Genomic DNA, 13785 nt, shown 5'->3' with positions numbered 1-13785 from the left:
TAAACAATAGACACTCATACTGAAAAGTGAAAAGGTTGTGTTTTCTAGCAACGTTTACGAAACGTCCTAATACGTAAAATATACTACCTCCGTTTCTTAATAAGTGCAACATTTCCCTTATTTGGAATAGTCACAATAAGTGCAACCAAGCTCAAAATGGTAAAAAAAAAATTCAATATTATTACAAATATGCCACCAAAAAACAAGAGGGGACCACAACTTTTTTGTTTCATCACTTGAATTATTCTACTTTATTGTGGTCCCAACTTTCTCTCTCTACATTCCTTGATATTCCCCCACTTTCTCTATGTTGCACTTATTAAGAAACGGAGGAAGTATTATCGATCTCGATGAGTGATACCTTTAAATTTACTTGTACTTCTATTATGTATTCATCAAATTCAAAATTCTTTTGTAAATGTGGTGAGCCACCTCAACACTAAGCCATGACATAAGACCTAAAATTATTGGAAGAAACGAAACGATGGCAATTATCCATTATCCATAAATAAATCTTCATCACATATTCTATTTTCCAGCCACCCAAAATTCTCAAATGTTAACACAACATCTCACTTTCTCTAAATCCTTAAACCCTTTTCTTTCCAACCCCAAATGGAAAATCAAAAAACCCTTAAACCCTAAATTTACCCCCAAATCAACTGTATGTTACCTCAAAATTCTCTCTCTCCAAAACCCTAAACCTTCCTCACATGGCCGCCATCTTCCCCTCCCTCCTGCCGCCGGTCGAAGCAAGAAAACCCCCACAACAGGCCGCATCGAGGGCAGCGCTGAGCTTCGTCGTGACGCAAAGCGCAATGCGCGGCGTAAATCCCGAAAACTGGCAGAAAGTCTTTTTTACAGGCTAAAAAACCCACATAAAAATTACCCAGATAATTTCTCAGAAGATGAACTTCAAATGATTGGGTTAGGTTATGATAGAATGGTTAGGTTTATGAAGAAAGATGACCCAAATTTAAAACACCCTTATGATTGGTATAAATATGGGGAATTTGGGCCTTATAGTTGGCGTGGGATAGTTGTTGGTGACCCAATTCGTGGACGAATGTCGGATGAATGTGCGACAATTATTGGTGAGGTTAGAGATCATGAGGAGTGGGAAAAGATTGAGCAGCATGAAATGAGTGTGGAATTTGGGAATAGGTTGAAAACGTTTAATTTGGATGTGGGTTTGCAGAATTATTGGGTGTTTGTTCGGCATCCGAGATGGCGGCTTAGTGATCAGCCATGGGAGCAATGGACTTTGGTGTGTGAAGTGGTGTTAGAAGCAGGGGATCAAAGGCTGGATAAATGGAATTTGATGGGTAGGTTAGGAAATAAGACTAGGGCAATGATCACTCAATGTGCAGCTTGGATGAGACCTGATATAGTGTATGTTAAGAGACCGGTGTATCAATGCCGGTTTGAGCCACAAGTTAACTTCTTTAAGGCAATGTTGCCGTTTCTTAATCCGAAAACGGAGAATGACTACTTGTTTGAGTTGGAGGATGATGAGGGGAAAGTTCAATTGTGTACTTATTTTGGTGGGTTGTGTAAGATTGTGAGGGTGAGTCCTAAGGCGTATGTGGATGATGTGGTGAAGGCTTATGAGAAGTTGAGTGATGAAAAAAAGTCGAAATGTTTGGAGTTTTTGTTGATGAATCATCCTGTTCAGCTCTTGCATCCTTACACCAAAGAATGGAAGGCGAAATTGGAGGAGATGGAGATGGGGTGTGATGCTCCTGATGATGATGGTGATGGTTTTCATACTCAGAGTGTTAAATTAGGTGAGAAAGAGTTTAGTGAATGGGTTGAGGATGATGGAGATGAGAACAATGATGATGATGATGATGATGATAGTGAGGATGATGATTATGAATTAGATGACGATGTTTTGATGAACACAAACGAGGAAGATGAGGATGAATTAGGATTGCAAGACGAGGATTTAGGAGTTGAAGACAATGAAGAGGATGAGAAGTATTGGAAAGAAGAGTTCGAAAAGGCAATAAGAAATAATGATGATATGGAGAATTTTGTGAAACGGAGTGTAGAAAGAACAAGCAAATTTTATGACAAGCAGTTACAGGCAATGGAGAAGAGTGAGAGTGCAAGTAACAAAGACGAAGACAGTGGCGATGACAATAGCGGTGGTGATGGCGATGGAGACGAGACCGCTTTGCGAGGTAAAAGAGCCAAGGTGAGTCCAGAAGAATGGAAACTTATTGGGTTGGGTCCTTGGAGGAAGAGGACTAAAAAGAGTAAAATTCCTCCTGAGATTTTTCTCAGAGCTGCTGTTAGACCATTTACCTACAGGAATCTTGTCAAGGAGATTGTGCTAACTCGGCATGCCATTTTAGACGGTGAAATTGAACTTGAGGAGTGAAGCTTTTTTCATTTGATTATCAAGTTTTGGCTAAACCATCTGTTCCTTTTCGACGCTTGTAGTTGTACACTTGTATTGTACTACTTTATAGAAAGTATTTAGATATGCTGGTCTTTGCCTTGAACGAAGACATTGTTAAAATTTGTTTTATTATTTTCTCATCTTCTGTAACAAAATGTTGTACTCAACATGCCACTTATGCAAACTCACCGTGCTCCATGGTGGTTGTCTTGCCTTCCCAAAATCGTGGCCAAGGCGTCAGCCCCAACCTCTCCTCTCATATCTCATGCTGTGTCTCGCCTTCCAGAAATCTTGGCCAAGGTGTCAGCCCCAACCCCTCGTCCCATATCTCATGCTGGGGAGGGCTTTGCTCGTGATTGTGCAAAAAGGGGGAAAGAGGAAAATATTGGTTTTCAAATTATTGGCAGAAAGCTAATATTGCAACTACTAAAACACCCTCATCCAATATAAATTGCTGAGATCAAGATGATCATTTTTGGAATGAACATGCACTTCGACAATGAGGCAGTGCCACACAGGCTTGGCTTTCCTTGGTTTCATTCTACGCAATACCAATAAATTCATTCTTATTGAGTAGAGTTCCTTAACCGCTCGTTGTTTTAGAAATATGTGCGGACATGGGAAGATGAATACTTCCTCCGTTTCATTTTAAATGCAACAAATAAATATTTTATATCTCACAAAATATACCCCTTTGTTGCATTTAAAATAAAACGGAGGAGGTATGTACAAGAAAAATAAATGTTACCAGAGAGAAGAACATAAATTAAGAACGCCAAAAAATGTAGAAGTTTAATAAAACACTTCGAAATGAACAAAATGAGGATAAACCCGGTTAAAGCACCACCTTTGACACAATCTATCATGATTTCAATATGAAGTAATACCATCAGGATAAGAAAGCTATACTACATGAAGAAGCTCCCCAAAATAAGCACTTCGTGCAACTTGATGGTAAAATCAATATGCGGAAAAAAAATTCATTTCAACAATTTCCTACTCCAATTTTTATTATGATGATGAATTCTTACAACACATCTATTTATTTCTTCTCCTTATATTCCACCCCCATCTTTACGAGAAAAACGAAAGGGGGTTGGAGGAGAGTGAAGGGAACCAGGAAGGAAAATTCTTGAACCACTGAAGTGATCCACTTAAACTAAGGAGCTGTGATAAAACCAATTCTCAGTGTTACATAATGACCTGATCAAGTGATAATATATTGTCAAAAGACTCCCTCACCAAAATGGCAATGTGAATCCAACCTACAAGCGTGACCTTGAAGCTGATGATGAAGCAGGCGCACTCTGCAAAGAAAGACATGCTAAAATGTGATGAGGCAGTCTTCATATGATGCTCCACTATAAATTCAAGAGCTATGTTACCCGGGAGTGAGTATATCATGTGAGACACAGGTATGTGTATAAGTGTCCGACTCAGATTTCCAATGATATTGATTCAAAATAAAGTGTCAAAACGTCCATACCATGTTCGAGTATTGAGATCCGACACAAATATTGAGGTCTCCAAAAGAGGGGGATGCCTTCTTTTCAATCCTCAGCAGATTTACAATATAGTTTTATTCCTTGCTTCATAACACATCTCTCAAGTGTTCAGATTTTTATGATTCACAAGTAACTCTATCTAAAGACCTTCAAGGACACGGAGATGTTCATAGCTTCTCTTTTCTTTCCCTTTCATTTTTTTCCTTTTTATTTGTGGTGGTGGTGAGGAGGGGAGGGGGAGTTTATGTTAATCCTGATGAAAAAGGGAAGGTGCTTCTTTTAACGATTGATTATTAATCTCCATGAATCCAAGATAAAAACATCACTAAAATTGATGCAATAAAATAAAACATAAAAATAGGCAGCTGAGAATTAGAAAATGAGATAGTGCTCTAACCAGTAACAATCCCTTAGAAACCCTTTCCTCCAAGAATCGTGATGGTTTAAAGAAATTGCCATACAGATTTGACCACTTCTTCAGACAATTATATATATGGCTTGGCCCTACAGCATCTGCCCAGAACACCAGACCACCACTGGAAAAACGGAAGAAACTGTAAGTTACTAGCATCTCAGTGTCCATTGCTCTCTTAAACAGAGAAATCTTCAGACAAACTCATATTGACAAGGAGTAAGGCGGCAAAAACAGTTAAAAGGACAAACCGATATGAAGGGAAGCTCATCCCAAGAACAGAAGCTACATCTAGATCAGATGCTCGAACCACCACTCCTTCATCTAGAACACGACATGCCTCATTCACTACTGGAAAGAATATCATCCCCAATATCTCTTGGTCTGATACAGATATAGGCTGCATACAAATGGGAATAGAGCTTATCAAAGATTCAGTACTAAAACGTTTTTATTACAGACTGCTTATATCATGTCTTTACCTTTCCACCTGGCATAATTTTACTCAGCCTTCTAGATTCTTCAATAATTGGTAGCACAGAAAAATCAGGTTTTGGCTTACTGCCTTTTTCGTATATATAGTATCCTTTTCCATTATTTTTACCTGTAATGTCAGAAACATCCACAAAGTTGTGACCAAAAAAGTTAATAAAGACACATTAAAATAAATTCACCAATCAAGCAATCACCAGCTTATAGCTAAGATGATCCATACTTACCATTTCGCCCATCTTTTACAAGAAGTTCAACTAGAGAAGACTGGTAAGTACGATCAGGGAAGGCAGCTTGAAACTCCTTTGCTACTGCAAGTGCAACTCCATATCCAGCTAAATCTTGAAGCCTAGAACATAAATGAAGTGCCTAATTACCGTCCTTGATGATAACAAACTCATATTGACCAAAAGAACAGACAAAATAAAGTGGTGCAACATCTAATATCAATTTTCAACATTAGGCGATTCTGGATGCTACGAGTTCTAAAATTCATAATTCTGGTACTAGTATAGTATGACTGTATATGAGTAAGAAGCAGTTGGAAGATCTTGGTGTTCCTTCAAGTCCCCAGACAAGTTACTATTCTCCGTATAAGATGTCAAGGGAGGCATAGATGACCAAAGTTTTATTTTGTGCTACAAACAATGTAATAGAGAAGGTGAAGAAAATACAATTACCACTTGCAACTGTAGCATACTTAAAGAGTGAAGACCAACATGGCGAGGCAATAAACATGCTACTTGAATACATTGAGAGAAGAGCACAAATGCATGACACATCATAAGGAGGTGGAAAAAATTACTGGAAAGGACCGATAGGCAGGCCAAAGTCGCTTATCACTCTGTCAATCCTGAAGATATCGACCCCCAAGTTCGCCAAAAGATGAGCACTCTGTGCGTATGGGAAGAAAGCCCTATTGACAGCAAATCCTGTACAATTTCCGACCACAACAGGCACTTTTTTGATTGTTTTACCAACTGTGATAAGATCAAGAATAACTTGTGCCGAAGTCTTGTGTGTCCGCACAATTTCCAGGAGAGGCATAATATGTGCAGGACTGTCAAAAAAAATCCCCTAACAGAATTAGAAGAATACAAAGCAGCAATATTCCAAATGAATTATTAAAAACCATACCATAGTAGAAATTAATTTAACTTCAGAATTAAGATCTTCATTGCACACAGAACCTCCAAAAGAAGCAGTAAGAGCAGGCTGCTGCTGCACATGGCACCTCGATTATAGAGGGCTCAAATTAAATCGTACTCACTCTCTCCAGAGTGCAGTATTATTGTCTTGGCTAGACTAAAGTCAAAGTAATTTTTTTTGTATGTGTTGCATTTTTTTTTCTTTTTTGTCACCAACACTGGTCTTTTCTCAATTTTCAAGCTCCAACCTTCCACCTCACTCTCTTTCCAGATAGATCTCCACTCCCAGGCGTGCAGATCATATTAGAATCATAGAATATGTATTCAACAGATTCTGTGTTATCTGCCTACACTGCTTCCCTCTCTTTCTATGTTCATCTTGCTCAAATTACAGTTAAAAGCAACACAAAAAGGGGAAACTAAAGGAAGGGGGAGAGTATGACTTTGCCAGTAATATGCACCAATATAGGAACAATGTACTGATATATAATTTAGAAGCATGGCTAGGTTGTTTAATTCTTAAAAGAACCAATTTTGGTAATTTTATCTTAGTTGCTATTTTTTTCCCCATACTTCCTGCATATGCAATTTTCCGGTGATCTATGTTCGACTGTTACTGATTTCTCTTGCACGATTGCCCTTGAGTTCTTTAATCATGTTATGTCTACTAGAATTAAGAACCTTAAATCAGCATAAAAACATCTGAGGAAAAAGAAAATGAATCTAGGATGTATAATGTATAGGGCCAATTACAGATTTAGTATAAGGCTCCTAAAAATTTTGAGATGACCCTACGTAAGAGATGGCTACAACTGTTTGTGGCTGTTATTTTCAGTCTCAGGCTCTCAGCTGAAGCAGGACTTTTTAATGCTAGACACAATTATACCTCTCAGGCCTCAGGGTGCATCTGGATTTCATCTACAGAATATTCTATTTTCCGGGTATTTATTAGAAAAAATGGAGGCCCCACACGCAAAAGTCAATAGAGAGGTGAAACAGGTACTTTCTCTACCACAGATTAATAGTATCCCTGCTTTGCAGCAGAGACCTCAGACAATGAATAGGGGACTTTTATGAACAGGTGATGTTTCAGAGAAAACAGAACAATGCCCCAATAGGGAGGCAGAAGATGATGTAGATGACCAGTCTCAAGAAAAGCCGGTATTCCATAAACCGAAATGACAAAAAGAAAGAAGGCTGGCCCCCTACAACAACAAGCAGCGTCCAAATTATTGGACTCGGATCAGCAATGGAAGGTCTTAAGTTTATTTTTAAACTCAAGCAAGAACGCAATCTATCTCACAGCTGCAAAATAAGTTGAGAATAAGAAAAGCATCAAACCTGAAAAAATGGGCACCAACAATGCGTTCCTGTGAATTGGTCCTTTCTCCAATTACATTAAGATCAATAGTTGATGTGTTTGTTGCTAAAATACAGTGCGGAGGGCAGATTTTCTCAAGGTCACTAAAAATTGTTTGTTTCAGAGAAACATTTTCAACAACAGCCTGGAAGACAGTATCAAATACTCTTAGTAAGTGATTCTAAAGTCATGACCTTTCTTAATCAGGCATCAGTATGAAATTGCAAGATACATTTTCATCTTTTGCTAACGCATCTTCATCTAAAATTACAACCTTATGAACATAAAGGATTCAGACAACTAACCTCAATGACCATGTCCACATCTTTAAATTCTGAGTAGTCCAATCCACCTTTGAGCAATGCCAGTGCTTTCTCTGCCTTGTCCTTTACCAACTTCCCTCTCGTCACCAAACCTCTGATGTTGCCTGCCACATGTCATATAAGATTTCCTGATGTGAAAAACTGACTAATAACTAATTTCGGAAGAGAACTGTCGATGCATATTTACAATGTATAATGGAAAACTATTGCGAATGGAAAGGTTAGGAGCCAGTAACTTAATTGCAGATCGAAAAGGCCAAGTCATATACTCAACACCTCTCAGATATTTAGCAAAGAAAGAAAAAAAGAGCACATTGTTCGATAAAGAGATTAAAGTACCTTCCACTGATTTTATTCCCTTGGCAAGAAATTCAGCATTCACTTCCTTCAAAACAACTTGCACATTGCTCAAGAGTAGGGCCGTTGCTATGCCAGAACCCATTAAACCCCCACCAATAACAGCAACTTTCTTCATACGTCTTGGTTTCAGTCCAACATCAGAAACACCTGGTACCTATCATATGGGAAGATAGGAACAGATAAAATGAATTCAAAAGCACACTTTTACATAGAAGGATGAGCTACCAATAGTGACAAATTAGGAAAGCTTCCAATTCTATAAGCAACAGAAAAAAGACATAGAGCCATACAGCAGCTGCAAGGGAAAGTTGAAATCTTGAATGCACTAAATTTATTTTTTCCTTTTTGGGTTGGGGGGTCAAAGTTGCAGATTTTAAAAAGAGCGTAGATGCTGACACATTATAGAGTCAAAACACAGAAGGAATGAACCAATGAAAAGGCCAATAGTCATAATCGAACATTGTCATAAGAGCACAAAATATAACATAAAGAAGCAAGATCATGATCCCTAACCATAAATTCAAGTTTATGACCACAAAGACATGACATTTAGGATAGAGAACAATCAAGCTTAGCATCCAGCCTTGTACTGGTATATGAACTACAAAGAGCAGAATGAATTAAGCCTTCAGGCGTTGCATATTTGCAAACCCAAATAACGCATGTTTGTATGGCATCTGAGCTTCAGTATTTATAAAACCAACCAGTATCTGTAATGAATGCATATATTTCCCCACACTAAATAGAGGAAAAAAACATTGGAGTCGTGTTATACAGTCGAAGGCCAAAAATAGAAAACAGAAGCAAACTTGTCATGTTAGAAAGGTGACAGCCAAAAATACGCCAAGTCATTAACTCACACCATTAGAATAACGTGAGGCAGAGAATAGAGAGAGAGAGAGAGAACAATGAAAAGACGAGATAAGCACCTTTGTTGTCATGCGTTGAGAGAAAAATGCATGCACTAGACCTTTGGCAGTATCTGTTAGGACTAGCTTTTTGAAAACTTTTGCCTCCTGTAGCAGAACTTCTCAGATTATGTTTTTGTTGTAAAAACAATCATAAGCATTCAAAAATTCACAAAAGAATACCTTTAATACCCCAGCATAGCCTCCATGTATTATACCCTCCTCAATAACATCAAGACAAGCTAGATGCTGAGGCATGTTTCGAGCAGTCTGTTTTGCCTTCTGTCTTGCTATCATTAGGAATTCATGAGATTCAGAGAGGGAACCTAGCTTGTCAGTCATGTGGAGGGAGCGTACCAGAGGTTTCCGTCCCTCTGAAATATCTAAAGCCCACATGCGTGATACTTTTAGCAACTCTTGAGGAGGTACAACAGCATCAATGAGGCCAAACTTTAATCCTTCCTCAGACGTTATTGGTTTTGATGACTTTAAAATTATATCAGATACAGAGAAAGTCACAAAATATACAAGTTAGAGTTTGACCATAAGAAAATTTCATTCTCACCAATCTTGTATAAGAAATTGGATGTAGAACATTAATTATCAATTCAAGCAAGAAACCGATGCATTGTGTCTGGATAGGAAAGTGTCAAAATTTCGCCCATTCCATAATACTTTAGACTTCAGTAACTTAAAGCTTTTATATTATTGTTATGCCAGTTTGACCCTTCCTAATACTCTCATCTTCAATGGTTGAGTACTGTGTGAAAATAGCCGTGAAACTAAACCAGCTTGATTACAAATATTAGTCGATCATATACCCTAAGAGTTCTTTTGAATCAAACATCAAAACTACAAAGTATACTTTTAAAGAGTTGCATGTTGCTATCAATGGTTATTGACCAAGGACTACAATAGAAGGTTTTCAAACGAATCCGCATGTAAGGCGCTGATATCAGCGATAACTCCTCCAGAAGAAGCCACTCTATAAGCTACAGTTTTGAGATGGTAATCCGTTTTACCAACAGATGATTTGTCCGTTCATGCAATAATTGCAAAATGGTAAGCACAAAACATAAGAGATCTGATATTCTTTCAACAATGTACAACTATTGAGCTGCTTCAGCACTCAGTTCTGGCATTTCCTAGATAGTTATGTATCCTGCTACCTGTCTCCACAACAACTAATTTGAGGGGAAAAATAAACAAACTAGACAAGTGCATAGATGGACATGCGTTTCTAATGAATCATTTTTCCGGAACAAATAATTAAAATGAGAATTAATCCGCTGATATAAACTTGGATGCAATAGCTTGAATACCAACCAGCATAATGAAAAGCTTAAGACTTATCACAATTACATCAATGATAATGTCAAAGAAAAAGCACTATCTATCTCATTGAGACGGATTTGCATGTTACATTTTTGAAAAGAGAGATTATGCTCAACTAATGATAAACAGAAACTGGCTTTCCTGCACAGATGCACCTTATGATGAGGTATTCTCACAAGAAAAAAGATAAGCAAAACTGAGGCTTACCGACATCATCTCAACAGCCTTTTTTAGACCAACAAGCCTGGGAAGACGCTGTGTCCCTGTATAAAATGTCCAGAGTTATTGTAAAAACCAACTTTAGTAGGAGGGTGCAATTCAAAGGGCAAATCTAACTCACCTCCAAAACCTGGCATAATTCCAAGTGATAGTTCAGGCAAACCAAGTTGTGCTTTCGGTGCAGAAATGCGTGCATGACATCCCTGGAGACAGTACAAAAAAATTGGCAAGGAACTAAAGGGAAAAACTGACAATATTGACACGCACTCCACCCCCAAATTAACGGTCTCGCTTCCTAGTTCTTATTTCGGACCCTCACAATAGAGTCATGCAAGATTTTCTGCTTAATTCAATCCTTTTTGGCTTTCTCCAGGCTATTTATTATGATTAATCCCATTTGCGAATGATAGATGAGACATTAAAATTAGGACAGAGGTAGATTTACAAAAGAAGGGTGAGAGGAAAATGGCACAAACCATAGCCAGTTCTAATCCACCCCCGAGTGCAAGTCCTTGTATGGCAGCAACAGACGGCTTTCGTGAATCTAAAGTCAGTTAAACCAATGTCACCATCACCACCTTTGCACCACATTCAACATCATTTCTATAGAAATGCTTTTCATGTGGTACTCCACAAATTTAAAAAAATAAAAAATAAGAAAACCATGGCTGGTTTTCAGCAATTACCTTCGATTGTGCCCAACAAATCAGCCGATACATCTGGCAACAAAGATACATCCCCTGCCAAACCAAGTACCGTCACGTTAACTTTCATAACCAATCCAATCTAACACAAAAAAACTTCCACAGCAAGAGCAATCAAGTAAGTTTGTTTTACCAGTTTTGTGAACTTTCTGAAAGACATTGATGTCAAAACCGCCTGAAAACCTCCCACTCTCACCTACAATGAGCATTAAATACATGATCATCGACACAAAACAGTACGTAACGTTTAACCGACAAAATACAGTAAGATCAAGTAAAATCTCAAACTCTAGGAGTCAAAAAGCTTCCTTCATCCTCATTTCGAGGCAAATCAATATAATCATATAAATTCTGAGCAGCTACTTGATAATTCACTTAAATCACAAAATCAGATCAGTTACTACATAACAATTTACAATTGACAATATCAAATGATCAAACGATTTCCAACTTACCAGTGATAACAATAGCTTTAACATCATTTCTCTTCAAAGCTTCACTATATAACTCTTTCAATCCGTCAATTACTACAAATAAAATCAAGAAACATACACATATATATAATTCGCAGTTGAAATTGAAAATTAAACGGAATTTGATTACGAAAAATGAGAAACTAACTCGGAATCGCCAAGGAATTAACAGGAGGATTTGATAGAGTGATAAGAGCAACTCCATCGTTTCCGACCTCCATTGAAACTCGAGGTTTCGCCATTTTTACACCTTGAAATTAGTGATTTTTCTTCGGAGATTTTGCAGAAAGAGTAGAAAATGAATTATCAGAGTAATGAGATTATGATCGTAAAAGTTGAAGCTTTAATTTGGTACTTAGCAAATAATCGTGCTGCGAAATGTGTACTCCCTCCGTCCCATAATATAAGTCCCCTTTCCTTATAAGGTGTCCCAATTTATAAGTCCTATTGCTAAGTAAAGCCATAAATTATCCCCATTCTATCCTCATGGAAACAAAAAAATCTCCAGAATGCCCCTCAAATTTGAGGAATCCAATACATCAGATTTAATGAGAAATGGGATCTTTGACCCCATTCTCTCCCTTATTTAATGCGTTTATAGCTGGCAGCTAATTCATCATTCACACGCATTTCTTTCTCTCTCCTCTACTTTCCTCTTTCCTTCTTTTTCTCTCTGGGTTTTCTTCTTTGCATTTTAGGGTTCAAAGTCCCCTGTTCACATGTAACCCTAGAATATATTGCGTGATTTTCTTCAGATGCGTGATTTTCTTCATATTTTGTTTGAAATCTGCAACTTTTTTTCAGTTTTTAATGTTTTCATATATGAATCCCATCTTCAATTAAAGAGATCTTTGAATTTTTTTTCGTTCCTAAATTTTTGAAAATCGTTCCTAAATTTCTTATTTAAACGCAAGAATGTGTTTGATTTGTCATGAATCTACTTTTAATTTCATAATTCTCCTGTTCTCCTTCATATTTCCTCTGTTTTCATATCATGAGTCATGGATTTTCGCATAAATCCATTGATGATCCATCAAATGGTACTTATTCATGCTCTGAATATCCTTACTGTGAATTGGGGCCAAATTGTGAAGGAATTCACTGTTACAGTGGTAGATCTGATGAATCAAAGACAGTTGAGTTCGATGGTGACAAAGAAAATGAAGGAAAACAAGGTGAGTCAGTGACTGAGGTGATTGTGATAAGTGATGATGATGAAGATCTGCAAGCAAAGGGTAAATTGAAACAAACGCCATCTGGTAAACCCTCATCTTCTTCAATTATCAAGAAAAAGGAAAAAAAATTTGATGATGATGTTAGTGATGCTGAGTCTTGTTGTTAGTGATGACGCGTGTGGTTAGTTGTTGATTTTGATCTGCTATGATGTTGGATGTTTGTGATTTAATTTTTGTGGGGTTCATTTTGCTTTGTTGTTCCTACTGTTGTTCACGAATTGTGCTGTGTAACGCTTGAATTTTCAAGAATAAGGATGCTAAGTTTGGTTCTAAGCCTGATTTGTGTTGGAAAAAATTGTTTGGTTATAAACTTGGCCTCTAAATACCGTTGTTGTCTATGAATCATCTCTGTTGCTCCTTCTGTGGTTCAAAGTGTAATCAGTGATGAAAAATTCTTAAAACTTGAAACATTCTAAGGTGATTGAATGCTCTCTCTTAGCCCTCTATGCCACCAGTCCAACATAGTTGACTGATTGAGGCAATTGTGGCAAAGATTGAAGAGCTACTTCACCTTAGTTTATGAAAATTGGGGACTTCTGAGATTACAACTTCACATTCTATTTTTGGTTATCCATGAATTGGTAAATTTTTTGAAGCTTAAACGTGGTTCATAGACAACAACTTAATTGAAACATGGTTCATTAATCATTTTGCTTCTCCAACATTACAAAGACAAAATAGTTCATGGACTTAGATGAACAAAAAACAAACTGTTAGTCCCCTCCTTACTTCACTAAAACAGAACAAAGTAACTGTTCCCATTTGCTTACTTCACTAAAACAGAAAAAAAACAACTTGATGAATAAACATTGCTAGTCCCTTCCCATGTTAGAGCTTGAAGCCCCATTAACCACCCTTTCCCATGCATCAGCAACTGCCCACATTGGTGCAGTTACTTGTTCTT

At 37.5% G+C, this 13785-nt stretch overlaps 2 protein-coding genes across 3 annotated transcripts; one reads left to right on the top strand and one right to left on the bottom strand.

The window, feature by feature from the left end:
• Positions 1-474: 474 nt before the first annotated feature.
• Positions 475-2547, top strand: LOC104902238 (hypothetical protein). Its single transcript, XM_010689942.4, has one exon. The coding sequence runs from the start codon at positions 557-559 to the stop codon at positions 2384-2386; it is 1830 nt and encodes a 609-aa protein (XP_010688244.2). The 5' UTR covers positions 475-556; the 3' UTR covers positions 2387-2547.
• Positions 2548-3373: 826 nt separating this feature from the next.
• LOC104902237 (peroxisomal fatty acid beta-oxidation multifunctional protein AIM1) lies at positions 3374-12029 on the bottom strand. Of its 2 annotated transcripts, XM_010689941.3 has the most exons (18): positions 11795-12029; positions 11629-11700; positions 11307-11369; positions 11156-11209; positions 10946-11013; positions 10591-10672; positions 10458-10513; positions 9099-9401; positions 8937-9023; positions 7987-8161; positions 7630-7751; positions 7306-7469; positions 5622-5876; positions 5044-5165; positions 4807-4928; positions 4576-4724; positions 4310-4448; positions 3374-3714 (listed from the first exon to the last, which is right to left on the bottom strand). In XM_010689941.3, the coding sequence occupies exons 1-18, from the start codon at positions 11886-11888 to the stop codon at positions 3673-3675; spliced, it is 2169 nt and encodes a 722-aa protein (XP_010688243.2). In that variant the 5' UTR covers positions 11889-12029; the 3' UTR covers positions 3374-3672. The 2 variants fall into 2 exon arrangements, with proteins under 2 accessions (XP_010688243.2, XP_048490685.1); XM_048634728.1 differs by lacking the exons at positions 8937-9023; positions 9099-9401.
• Between the last annotated feature and the right edge of the window lie 1756 nt (positions 12030-13785).

This window comes from Beta vulgaris, chromosome 8, assembly GCF_026745355.1.
Source record: "Beta vulgaris subsp. vulgaris cultivar EL10 chromosome 8, EL10.2, whole genome shotgun sequence".
In the NCBI taxonomy this organism is placed as follows: Eukaryota; Viridiplantae; Streptophyta; class Magnoliopsida; order Caryophyllales; family Amaranthaceae; genus Beta; species Beta vulgaris.
The sequence above is the reverse complement of the archived record's forward strand: the minus strand, read 5'-3'. Positions and strand labels throughout refer to the sequence as shown.

Bases quoted from the DNA above. Each gene is read 5' to 3' on its own strand.
- LOC104902238 (XM_010689942.4), top strand. From the start codon at position 557: ATGTTAACACAACATCTCACTTTCTCTAAATCCTTAAACCCTTTTCTT.
- LOC104902237 (XM_010689941.3), bottom strand. From the start codon at position 11,888: ATGGCGAAACCTCGAGTTTCAATGGAGGTCGGAAACGATGGAGTTGCT. The intron at 9,402-10,457 runs GTAAGCCTCAGT...ATAATTTTAAAG, and splicing joins AGGCTGTTGAGATGATGTCG to TCATCAAAACCAATAACGTC. The intron at 4,725-4,806 runs GTAAAGACATGA...ATTTGTATGCAG, and splicing joins AAATTATGCCAGGTGGAAAG to CCTATATCTGTATCAGACCA.